This window comes from Vespula vulgaris, chromosome 16 (genome assembly GCF_905475345.1).
Source record: "Vespula vulgaris chromosome 16, iyVesVulg1.1, whole genome shotgun sequence".
In the NCBI taxonomy this organism is placed as follows: domain Eukaryota; kingdom Metazoa; phylum Arthropoda; class Insecta; order Hymenoptera; family Vespidae; genus Vespula; species Vespula vulgaris.
The window spans coordinates 2,678,537-2,691,381 of NC_066601.1; the positions used below are offsets into that span (position 1 = coordinate 2,678,537).

Consider the following 12,845-nt stretch of genomic DNA (forward strand, 5'->3'; position numbering starts at 1 on the left):
AAGTCATAACAATAGACCACTTTGATATATATATATATATATTTAATTGATATATCTGTATATAGTAATTATTTATATATAAATTTATAAAGATTTTGTTTATTATGAGCATTATTAAATCGTTGGATTAAATGAATCGATAAAATTTCATTAATTATTTTATGTATATATAATGTTTAATTTTAAACAATATACGAATTAAATATCAATATAATATATTTAAGTATGTTTAAACGTATATAAATAGTTTGAAATGAAAATATAAAATTTTCTAATATTCTAATAAAATGAAACGTGGTAGATGCGGTAGATCAAAGAATAAAGTTCTTTTATCGATACAAGATGTAGAGATCCATCGATCCTTCCTAGGACTGCTTTAAATATCGCGTGCTGTAGAATAAATTGTCCAGAAATTTTAAAGCCATGCTGCGTGGGATTAGGCGACACAATAGGCTACCAGTTACAAATCACCAGGTACCAGTTACCAGTTATACCGCCTCTATCGCTTAACTTATGGTTTAAAGCTCAGCCATAAACTGTCACAGAAAGATATTTAAGAATATCAAATTATTTTTATTTATGAAATCGATTTCTCGCTCATACTTATTTCAATTTTATTTGCTCAACAATACACGTTGCATTAAAATCATGTATCTGTATTTCTTTTTCTTTACAATATACATAAACATTAAAATGTAAGTATTTATGAGAATCGATTTAACAACACGTATGTTAAGTATTCTAATAATGATAAAATTATTTCATACACACACGCAATTATCGAATGATCAATTTGTTAATGATTCGAGAATTAATGAAAACACTTTCACGAAAAATATCCGACATAAAGGAATAACATGTTAATAACAACAACAATCGAATTTCCGAGTTTTTTATTTTACGAGTGTTTCGTATAAAAAGAAAGAAAAACATAACAAAAAAATAAGAATTCTTTCTTTTTTCTTTCTCGACGGAATGAAAGGAAATAAAAGAAAAAAAGCTATATTATAAAAGTAAAGAAAACGTGACACACAAAACGATGGATGTTGTAAACGGGTCGCTAGAGTGGATTTGTAAGCGCGTGTAAGAAGTAGCATTAGTGTTGAAAATTTTCTGTGAAATCACGTATTCGATTCCGCGGACAAACGAGAGCAGGTCGGGTCCGATGGGGTATTAAAGGCTCGAAAAAAAGGGGGAGGGGATGAGAAGGAGAGGGCGGAAGAGGTCGAAGGAGACAACAAGGAGAGGAGAAACTCTCTTGATCTCTCTCTTTCTCTCTCTCTCCCTTAGATTCCAGTGAACATAAATGTACCGTGGCCCATACATCACGAGCAGTCTTCCTTTACCTCCTCTTTTCAGGAAGCAGCACAATGCTGCTACTACTGCTCTCCACCATTATAGAAGGTGATCCGAGCGTGTGCTTCTCTGCATTGGTGCATTGGACACGAACTTGCTATTGTGTCGGTGATTTCGAAACGAGAGAAAGAGAGAGAGAGAGAGAGAGAGAAAGAGAGAAAAGAAAAGAAAAAAAAAAAAATCTTCGTTCTAACGAAAGGAATCTTTCGCCGAGGTCTTCATTAGAAGAACCTATGGTAACCTATAAAATATTTTTTGCGGCGTGTTACTTGTAAACTTAAAGATAAAGGAAGATACTAATTGATTTTAGTCCTCTTTTTCTGTTTCTTTTTTTTTGTTTGTTTATTCTTTCGTTGTTTTTTATTTTTCTTTTTTTCTCTTGAATTTTTTTTTTATACATACACACATGCATTCGAGATTTATTTCGATATTTTACTTTGACGGATGCATTTGTCACGCGGATGGTTATTTCGTTAGAAAAGATAATCTATGTTATAGTTATAGGTATTGCGGTCAAGGATGAAAAATTCGATTTACCATGGTATCCCAAAATTCTTCAATGTTGAAAGGTCAGGAATTTTCCAAGCCGACAAATATTATTTTCACGCTCCTTTCGCGAAGCGAAATCTTTCATTCCGAGAAGATTTTTAACTTTACGTTCGAGATTTCCCTTCATACTTTACTACTTCGATTAGGATGTTATGCCCTAGTGAAAGATTATATCGTTGTAAAAGATAAATAGTATCGTAGTGTGTACCATGAAATGCGATTTATCATCGCTATTCTGAAACAAAATTTTTTCCTTTTTTTTTTCTTTTTTTTTCATTATCGAAACCATCGATAATTTTTACAAGTCGGATAAATATATTATTTTTTCATTTTCTTCCATCGAGACGCAAATTCGAGAGAAGGACGCAATATTCGTATCCATTTGTTCGACGTAATTCAAGGTCGAATTGGTCGGAAAATTCGGATGAATTTTTTTTCCTTTCTTTTTTCTCTTTTGTAGGCGTGACGCTTTTTTCGACGCCTCTTTCTTTCCTTCTTCCTTTTTCTCTTTTTTTTCCAATTCTCTTCGTTTCCCTTTTTCTAATTTTCACGGTGCATTGCGGATTGTGGATCGTGTCCGTTGTATCCTTAAGGACGCGCACTCGTTCGGTTAATTCCTGCGATTAATAATTTCTCTTCGGACGTTATCATCGTTGTTGTTGCCATCTTCTTCTGGAGTTCGTGCTTCCTTTTCTTTCAGGTTGTCGACCGACGTGTCTTTCCCCTTTCCTCCTTCCTCTTCCCCACTTTCAGCTTACAACCCTCCCCTCCTCATTCCATCCCTCACCTCCCTCTTTAAATCTTCTACCATTAAGGTTTCCTCTCTTCTCGCGCGTAAGCGACGAGCGACGTAATTAGCACCAGTTCAATCCTTTGTGTTATTCACGGAGCGTCGAGAACAAGATGATTACCGGCTCTCTCTCTCTCTCTTTCTTTCTCTCTCTCTCTCTCTCTCTCTTTTTCTTTTTCTCTCTTTCTCGTGCTCTCTATGGGGCCTTTGCCAGGCGTTGCCAGCCTGTTCGAAAATGAAAAATCGTGCCATCCCACCCCTCGTTTCTTTGGGTATCCGCCTTTTGTCCTTTGAGAAGGCCGAACTCGCTCAGACCTAGGCCCCCTACGAACGCGTTTCTTCTTTCTATAGTAGAATATATCGTTCCTTGTTATTTCCACTTTCTACGAGAAGAATTTAACTAGAACTCGAGAAGATAATACACACACACATATATATATATATTCTTTATATTCTTTCTTGATGAATTTGTAGCGTCGTATATTAAAAATATATCTAGATATAATTCCGATCTATGGCTGCATGATAATGTGATATTATCTGATACAAAAAGTATATACCTATAAATATATATATATATATATATATATATATATATATATATATATATATAGCGTGTAAGGTTTTGCACGAAGAAAAGTTTCTATGGAAATTAACGGTGTTAATAAGTTGGCTTGATTGAGACAACTCATCCAATCTTCGATCTCTATCGATCGGCAGCTTCGATCATTCTCATGTAATAATCATCGTTCGTTCGGGATAGAAACGGTCAGGTTCGGGACGAGCAAAAGGTGCACCGTGGAAGGCGAGAAGAAGGAAAGAAGTATCAACTTAGCTTTTTCTCGTCGTCTTTTGCTACGTTAGGGAACTGCAGGTAGAGCAAACACGGAACAAAGGGAGCCTTCTGAGTGACTTGCGAAAGTCTGTCTCTTCTCTTCGAAGCTTCTTACTCGTTCTCTTCTGATGCCGTTCAGAGTGCACCACCATGGTGCTCATAAAAGCCGCGACAAGGAGAGGCCCCTTCACCATGGAAAAACTCGATCGGAATCGGACTTGCTCTGCGGCTTCTCTGATTCGCCATGAAGTCGACAAGAAGTCGAGTAAGATGCCTTGTGCTACCGTCTTACTCTCCTCTCTCTCTTTCTCTCTATCTCTTTATTTCTATCTTTCTCACTCTTTATGTCTCTTATTCTTATTTAACGACTTTCAATTAACTTTTCGACCAATTTGTTTTTAAATTTTTTTCTAATCGTACTTGACACGATTTTTGTAAAATATAGTTTTATGTATTTCAGTGTGCAAAATGAATTTTCAATACTTGGATAGATTTTTGGATTTGAAAAATGTAGGAAAATGGATTTTTACATTTTCTTTTTACTTCAAACCTTTTTTTATTTAATGCTATGATGTTAATGATAACAAAAGTTAGATTTCTAATACGACAAATGCAGAATTTCTATATCGCTTTTTTTTATAAATATAAAAAAATAATATATATATATATTATTCTCTCCTATATGTTTATTTCCTATATACTTATTTCAAATCTTTCATAGATGCATAACGATACATAAATATCTCATGATCAGATCGCAGATAGAAACATCCAACTGTATAATTGATTTTCACGTTGTTAATAGTTGGAAGTATCGTGGAATTTGTCAAGGGAAAAGTTTTATCGTTTGATCTCGTTTCTAGGCTCGTTATCGAATCTTTACACCTTGCTTCTAACCATTCGTTCTGGTTCTTTCATACCGTATAACGTGTAGATCCGTTTTTAAAGGGGGCTCGGTTTGGTTGCACGGTGAAAATAGTTTTTCAGCTTTGAAAATAGGAAACAGTGGGAGTGAGAGAAAGCGGGGTGCGAACGAGGGAGGAGAAGAGGAGAAGGAGAAGGAGAAGGAGAGGGAAAAGGAAAAGGGGAAGAGGAAGGGGAAGGGGAAGGTTTGGAGAAAGCATGGAGTAGATCGGTCGAAGATAAAAAAGTCAAATGCCGTACGGCGTCAGTAAGGATGTCGTATTCGAGGAAAAGGTAGGAGGACCAAACCGGAAAGTGTTTCGAGAAGCGTTAGGTAACGTCGTAAATCGTTAATCGTCGGTTTTCGACTACATTCGTCTGAGAAGGAATTCTGTTTCTTTTTGAAAATGGACTCGTTTGCCGCAACCCTGACTGAACCCCCCGCAGACTTTTACCGTACTGAAAAATATGTTACTCTATGGTCACATTTTCCTTTTGGCAACGTGCCTTCTATCTTTTTGTAAAAAATAGCCCATTGGAACAATAGACAACGTTTAGCTTCGTCTATGAGAGAAAGAGAGAGAGAGAGAAAAGAAAAGGGGAGGCCAGTTTCACGGGCTTGTAAATCCAACGACCCAAACGACACATTATAGCTTTATTACCGACTTTTCTATTTCTTATACATGCACCCTACGTCGACATAGTGTTCTTTCTTCTATTTTTTTTCTTTTTTTTTTTGGTCGAGTACTTAGAGACAAAAATGTCGAAAGTCGCCCGACTGGAGACTTGATGTCGAGATATGTACATATATAGGTGTATGTATTTGTTTTTTAACGATCTAAGATTTGTATGCAAGAAATATTATTATTTTTATATAGTTACCTAAGCAAACGATTTTAATCTCATTATTCTAATGCAGATGGTAATTCTCGTAGATTATTATAAATAATGAATATTATTATAGTTATTTTTTTTCCAATTACATTAAACATAATTATCATTATCATCATCATCATCATTATCATCATCATCATCATCATCATCTTTATAATCATCATAATCATCATTTGAAATTATAGTCAATCATATCGATAATTTGTCAACGTGTATCATTATCGATGTTAACGTTTATTATCCTCGAATCGTTAGTAGAGAAATTACAATTTGCTTAAATAGTCAGAAACAACGGATAGTAGTTCTGGTATCGTCGCGTGGTCAACTTTTTAGCCTTGAGCCATTTATGATATAAAGAGAGAAAGAATCATGGTTGTGTTCGTTAGGACAAAAGAAGAGAGAAGATTATGAGAGGAAAGAGAGTTTAATAACATCGTGGGCCTAGGCATAACCGAAGACCAAGAAGATCAAGGGGACTAGAGAGAGGGAGAGAGAAAGAAAGAGAGAGAGTCCCTTGTGGGATATATATAGCAATTAGGCCGGAGAACGTCTCTATCCTGGCCTTAGGCGGCCTTTCCGGCCATGATTAGAGGATATGCGTATACGGAGGGGGGTCTCTTTTCTCATCTTCTCTAGCATTCTCTTTCTCTCTCTTTTTCTCTCTTTCTGTCTCTCTTTCTTTCTTTCTTTCTTTCTATCTTTCTTTTTCTTTCTCTCTCTTTCTCTTTTAGCCGCTATAAGATTACGTCGCCTCACCCTTTTCTCCATTTGCCGCGAGACCAATAGATTTCGATGTTTATGAGATCGTAAAATCCAACATTTTCGAAAGCCATACGAGAGAGAATATCGTCCTGGCAAGCGTAAAAGCTTTACTCGTTATGTAGAGTTACTATAGGATCAATGTGTGTGCGTGCGCGCGCGTGTTTCCTGTGTAATAAAAAAAAAAAAAGAAGGGAAGAAAAAAAACTAGTCCTTTTTATAAAACGATTTTTCTTTTATCTTTCTTTTTTTTATTTTCTCTTCCTCTTTTTTTTTACTTTCTTTTCTTCGTTTTCTTTTTTCTCTTCTTTTCTTTCTGTTTTTTTTTGCGATTAATAATTCTCAAATTCATCGAAAGATCCTTTTTTTATGTCAAATTCGTTCGAGTTACTCGCATAAGGTATCTACTTACAAATATTTTATATATATATATATCAATTGTAGAGGTCATTGTGTCAAAACAATTTATTATCACTTACAGCATTATTATTCTTTTTATAAGACTTAGGATGACTCTTTGATCTTTATGATTTGTGTCGAAAGTTCATTTATAGTTTCTTTTTTTTTATGCACATTCTGACATAATGTATCTATTCGTATGTATATATATATACACATATTTATCAATTCCATAAAATCGTCGTTAATTATCGATAGAGATCAACGTGTCAAACAAATTCATTATCTCTGAAGGAAAACATAACTCTTCCTACAAGAGATACGTAATTAGTATCTCAAAAAAAATCTGACCGCGATCGTAAGCGAGAAGAGGTATCACGGCGATAATTATGGTGTTCGTTACGAGACGTTCGAAATTCCGTTTGGTGGGGTCAGCACGCGCTGCTCTTTCAGGTCTGGTCTGCATAGACAAGAGATATTTTCTATCCACTACACACAAACCTACAAACACGCTCTCTCTCTCTCTTTTTCTTTTTTAACTCTATCCTGTTCTTTCCTTCTCCATCTGGTAAAAGTTTAAAGTCAATTCCAGGTAGGGATCGGTCCATGCATGCATCAGTACCGACAGATAACGAAACGTTATCGTTGATCTTCTTTTTTGACCATTCGACCGGTTGAAAAAGACTATGAGAGGTCCTGCCGTTTTCCCACGCCCAAGTGTCCGTAGGGTCCTGTAATAATAAAGAAGAGAGCCGCTTCTATCTATTTCTTTCTCTCTTCCCCTCTTCCTCCCTCTCTTTTTAACTATGAGCAGTATCCGAACGGACGGCTGCCTTTCGTGGACCGTTTTAAGAGAGGTTCCTTTCGCTTCTCTTTCTGAACCTTCAACTCCTCATGCATACATACATACATACATATATAAATACATAGATATACATATAGATATATGTACGCACACACACATACACACATATATATATATCGTCTTTTGCTTACAAAATCCCAGGAAACGAGGAACAAATTATCTCGTCAGAGACAGACGACGACAACGACAACGAGGACGACGACGACAACGACGACGATGATGACGACAACGACAACGATGACGACGACGACAGCGGCTGCGGTCAGTGGCGGCTGCTGTTTCTGCTTTTGCCATAGCGAAGTTAAGCGACGATAGGACCCTCTCTTTCTCGTTGGTTGAGTGAGTGCCGGAGGAAATGGAGGAGAGTGGAACGAAGGTATATAGCCAAGCACGTTTCGACTCCCACCCTACTACCCAAAGGCCTAGCGCCAATCGTTGCTCTGCTCCTCCTTGAGGCCACGCATCTTTCTGTTTCTCTCCTTTTCATCACCCGGTCTTCTCTCTCTCTTTCCTTCTCTTTCTCTTCCCTTCTTTCTCTTTCTCTTTTCTTAAGCTCGATAACTAACTGACCCAGCTCCTAGCGCCCCGCGTGTCGGCACAGGCGGCTTCTTTCTTACCTGACGAAGAACAACGCGTTGGGACGCACACGATTAAATGAGTTAGAGATGTTTATATATATATACACACGCAAGAAAGAGAGAATCTCGATGAGATGATCGTCTATAGAAAGACGTAGTAGTAACGTAGTAGTAGTAGTAGTTGTGGCACGTTGCTTCGTAGCAGAGGGGGTGTTAGTTAATGAGCTCGAACCACGGGGTGCTTGAAGAAAACGGGCCTCCAGGCGATGACTCCCCCGCCTTTCTGGGAAGTCACGAATTGCAGCAGTCTCTCTCGACCATTTTCTTTCTCTTTCTCTTTCTCTATCTATCTATCTATCTATCTTCTCATTTTCTTTTCCTCGTGCCGCATTAACGATCTTACAACGACTAGGAGTCCTAGAACTTATGAGTTGCCAATTAAGTTTTCAACGAGTTTGAAAGATCGGAAACTGTCGCTGTTATCATTATCGAAGGCTGAACACAGCTTCATACGAACAATTTTGATGATATTTGTAGTCGAAGTAGTAACTGTTTTCAAGAACTTTTTTTTGAAACGAGCTTGATAAAATATCTAGGGAGAGCGAAAATAAATCGGGTTTGAGGATTCACTATCGATCCAATCTGATGGTGAATATTAGTAATGTTAGACTTAGAGTTTAGAAACTTCTCACAATCAGTTTCTTTTTAATGAAAAGAAATATAGAATATTAAATCCGCAGAGGAATCAAGTTTGAGGATTATTGCAGAAAAAGTTTATAGGTCTTTCTCTTTCTTCTTTCGATCGGTCGCTAAAGTGCCGAAAGATCAAAGCAAGAGAGACCGGGATTGAGAGTTAGGGGGATAAGGAGATAGGGGGTTAGGGGTTTAGGGGGTTAGGGAGTTAGGTGGGTAGGGAGTGGGTGAGGAGGAGAAATAATCCTTGCCATTCTTCGATACCTAGAATGGAACGAACGATGGTATAGTAGCATGACGATCCAAAGACGAAGAAAGAAGATGAGGAAAGAAGAGATGGAACTAACTTGGTGGGGGGAGGAAGAGAGACGAAAGGAGAGATGGAAGAGGTGGAGAAGGTATACAGGTACGGCGAATCAAGAGTGGGGTGCACCTGACCAACAGGTACCTGGTATGGAGCGCCCAGTAAGGAGTCTCTGAGTTAGCTCGGCCCACTCTACCACCACCACTATAACCACCACTACCATCGTTGGACCAGACCAGACCGAAGGGATCCGCCGTAGTCGTTCTTCCTTTCCGTTGTAGTAGTAACGTTAGGATGCAACATCTTGCAGCCAGGATGGCCTTAAGAAAGAATATCACCCCTTATGACGATAACGAGAATCTCTGCCATTTAAACGATCCCTTCGATTTCAAAAGAATAATTTAACTGTCTAATAAACTTATCATCGCGATACTTTTTATCTGCAACTATGTGATATTTATATGGCTATATTTAGCTATATTCCTTTTTTTTTCTTTTTTTAGCTACATTAGTACGGAATATAGTTGTGATTTGGAGAGGAGAAGGAAAAAGATTTTGATCTTTAATCTTCTAAATGTTACTGATCGTCTATGAAGAAATAATAGGGGTTACAAAATATGTATAATTATGTATACTAAAATAAGAAAAGACATACACGCACACATATATATGTATAGATATATTATATTCAGTTTAAAAAATATGTTAATGATTCTGTTGGATTTTTTATCCAATTAATACTAATACATATAACTTATATTCGTATAAGATGCTTATAGTCATATGTATTTACGTTGCTTGATACAAAACAAGTTAAAATAGAACAAAATTAAATCTAAGATCTATCGTCGAACTACGGTGTTAACTCTTTTACGATTTGATTGCGACTGACACGTTAGACAAAACAAAATAAAGAAAAGATCTTTCGAAACGTAAACATGATGTTTACATCGCCACGTGACACAATCTACGTTACATACATTCTAAATAGTTTATAACACACTGAACTTATCATTCTGAATAGGTTTTACACACTGAACAGTTCTTAATTGTTTGAAGTCTATCAAAACTCTTTTCTGAATATGAACATATCAATCTATTAAATTAATTAATAAATAATTTAATTACAATTTTAAGTAAACTAATTAATCAAATTTCAACGATATATTATCTTCTATTATACCATTGAGTTGACCCATTGTGATATAACAATTTATGATTTAACAAAATTTTTCTTAAACGAATACTCGAACAGAATATTATATATTTATTTATCAAATTAGATACAATTTTACTTAAACACACATTTAAAATTGGATGAAAAAATAATATCGATAATAGACACGTATACATTCCAGTCAAGTAACTACTTAAATATATTTCAACGTGTTGTAAACAAAAGATAAAACCTCTTCGTTTTATCGAACTTGTTCCTCCCTTTTAATGAATCGTTCGTACGGTAAACAATGTAATAACCGGTCTTGGATATTTGTAAAAGGTGTGAACGTAAGGTGCGTGCAAGTGACGAGAGAATGTAAAGGCAAAGGCAAAGGCAAACGCGAAGGTGAAGGCGAAGGCAAAAGCAAAGGCGAGAGATTCTCGAAGAGGAAATTACACGCGAGAGAAAGATGCTATATACATCTACCTATGTAGCTTTAACGGCAAGGATATGGAGGACAACCGCAACGAAGCGACGGCTAATTAATGGCTCTATGCACTTCATCCCTCACGTACTGGTGATTATCGGGCCCTTCACCGTGCCAGAGTCCTAATTCAAGGTCGACCACCATCCGGTGAACACACCGATGACACGACGTCTTCTTCCTTCTTGCTACTTAAAAGGTAAGACCATATCTACTTACTTACTTACTTACTTGGTTACTTGGTTACTTGCTTACTTGGTGCGTTTCAACCATAGATCTTATTCGTCGATGATGATGATGATGATGATGATGATGATCCACGTTGCTTTGCATAACGTCTAAACACTCCTATAAGATTTTCTTTGGAGTAATAGCTTTGTATCTGTCAATGGTATCAATCGTAACAGTGAAGATTAATATTTTTATTTATATGTTATCAATTCAATGCGCGTGCGCTTTCTTGTATTCATATATACTTTTTTTTTTTATTGGGGAATTATTGATTATTCGTTAGAATAAATTCAAGAGATCGTTGAAACGTTTCTGTTTGTTTATTCAATATTTTTATTAATTAATGTGGGTGGTTATTTTAAAATATAAATAAATGATATACATATGTGAATATTTTGATCGGTAGTTATTTATAACATGATATATCGGTAGGTGATTTATTTGATTTACTTTTACTTTTTTGACGGTGAATATTTAATGCAGTCGCATGTAGAAACACTTACGTGATATATCAAAATTACAAAAACTCAAATCGGAATTAACCGAGGAAAAAGATCTATATAAATAATGTGTAAATAATTATATATAATGAGATAGAATTAAATTAGACATAGAATAGTTCAGAATAAAACGCGAATGGAAGTTCGTGTAATTTCAAGTGTTGAAAATTGAAATCCGTAAACGCGTTGAAAGACTCGAAAGCATTAGAAATTTTCACGTATGGTATAGAAACTTTTGTCCGTCCTTTCTTCTGGCATTAGTTGCGTAGAAGGGAAATTCGAGTCGGCGAGAAGTAGGAAAAGGAGAACGGAGGCTTTTGGTTCTTTAAGGGTCCCAAAAGGCGCAAAGAAAAGAAAACACTTCTCTTTTTGGGTCTTTGCCTGACGACATTTCACGTTGTGTTCGAGAACGGAAGTCTCGATTGGAAATGACCTTCGAGAAAGTTAGGGGATATGGATCTTTGGGATCCATATGTACGAACACGAACAACTTGTTATTTGGGATACTTATGTCGTATAAAAAAAAAAGAAAGAAACAGAGAAAAGTAAAAACAAACAAACAAACAAACAAACGAAAGAACAAGAGGAAGAGCAAATAAAAAAAGGAAAGAAAAATCTACCCCTTTCAAAATTACATCGAGGTAAACGTCGTCTCTGAAAGAAAAGAAAAAAGAAAAAAAAGAAAACTGTTGAACGTCCATTTTTACGAAAGACTTTTCGAGCTACTTTGAAATCATTGAATGGTCGTCCAAGTCGTCAAAGGGATAAATTTTGTCAGGGCATCTATCCGTCCATCCATCCATCCATTCGTTCATCCATCCATCCATCTATTAGATGCCTTTCGGCGATCCGTCTTTCATCGGGCACCCGGGTAGTCCCTTCTAGCATTCTCTCTGTTCCGCAAAGCTTCCAGTTCGGTGCAGAAACGAAGAAGGAGAGGTTCGAAAGGATGGTGGAAGGTGGGAGTCAGGGACGGCTAGTGCTAGTTGAGTTGTCGAGCTGACACGCGTTCTCCTACCTCGTCTTTCTCCCCTTCTCCGTTTGTCTGTTTCACCTTCATGGGGCTGGTACCATAGTATATACGTATGCATGTATATAAATGTATGTATGTATATGTATGTATATATATATATATCTCGTTCTCCCCTCTTCGCTATCATTCTATCTCTTTCTTGCTTGCATCCGCCCTCCCCCCTCCACCATCTATCCAACTTCTTTTTCTCATCTCTCACTCTTTATATTCTCTCTTTCTCTCTCTCTCTTTCTCTTTCTTTCCTCTTCGTTTCTCAACGGAGAGCAAGCCGAAGATTCTCCCTCTCCTTCTTATTTTCAGTTTTCCTCTCCACGTTCTCAGCTTCTCTGTTGCACGCCCATCTACGATCACACAGCAGCCACTGCTGCACGCCCGACCTCTCTCTCTCTCTCTCTCTCTCTCTCTCTTTTTCTTTGCTGTTGGTGGTGGTGGCGGCGGTGGTGGTAGTGGTGGTGGTGGTGGTGGTGGTGGTGGAGGTGGTGGTGGTGATGATGGTGGTGGTGGTGGTGGTGG

At 37.0% G+C, this 12,845-nt stretch overlaps 1 protein-coding gene across 4 annotated transcripts in view; it reads left to right on the top strand.

Annotated features, from left to right (window-relative positions):
• Positions 1–12,845, top strand: part of LOC127069771 (transcriptional activator cubitus interruptus) — a 108,570-nt gene that overhangs the window by 4,723 nt on the left and 91,002 nt on the right. For 2 of the 4 annotated variants that reach the window (XM_051007215.1, XM_051007218.1), the window contains 2 exons: positions 7,492–7,726; positions 10,424–10,767. The exons of 1 other annotated variant lie outside the window; for it this stretch is intronic. In XM_051007215.1, the coding sequence (XP_050863172.1) occupies positions 10,731–10,767 (37 nt within the window). In that variant the 5' untranslated portion in view covers positions 7,492–7,726; positions 10,424–10,730. Of the gene's footprint in view, positions 1–7,491; positions 7,727–10,423; positions 10,768–12,845 lie in introns of those variants that run through there. One more of the 4 variants, XM_051007217.1, reaches the window with a different exon arrangement.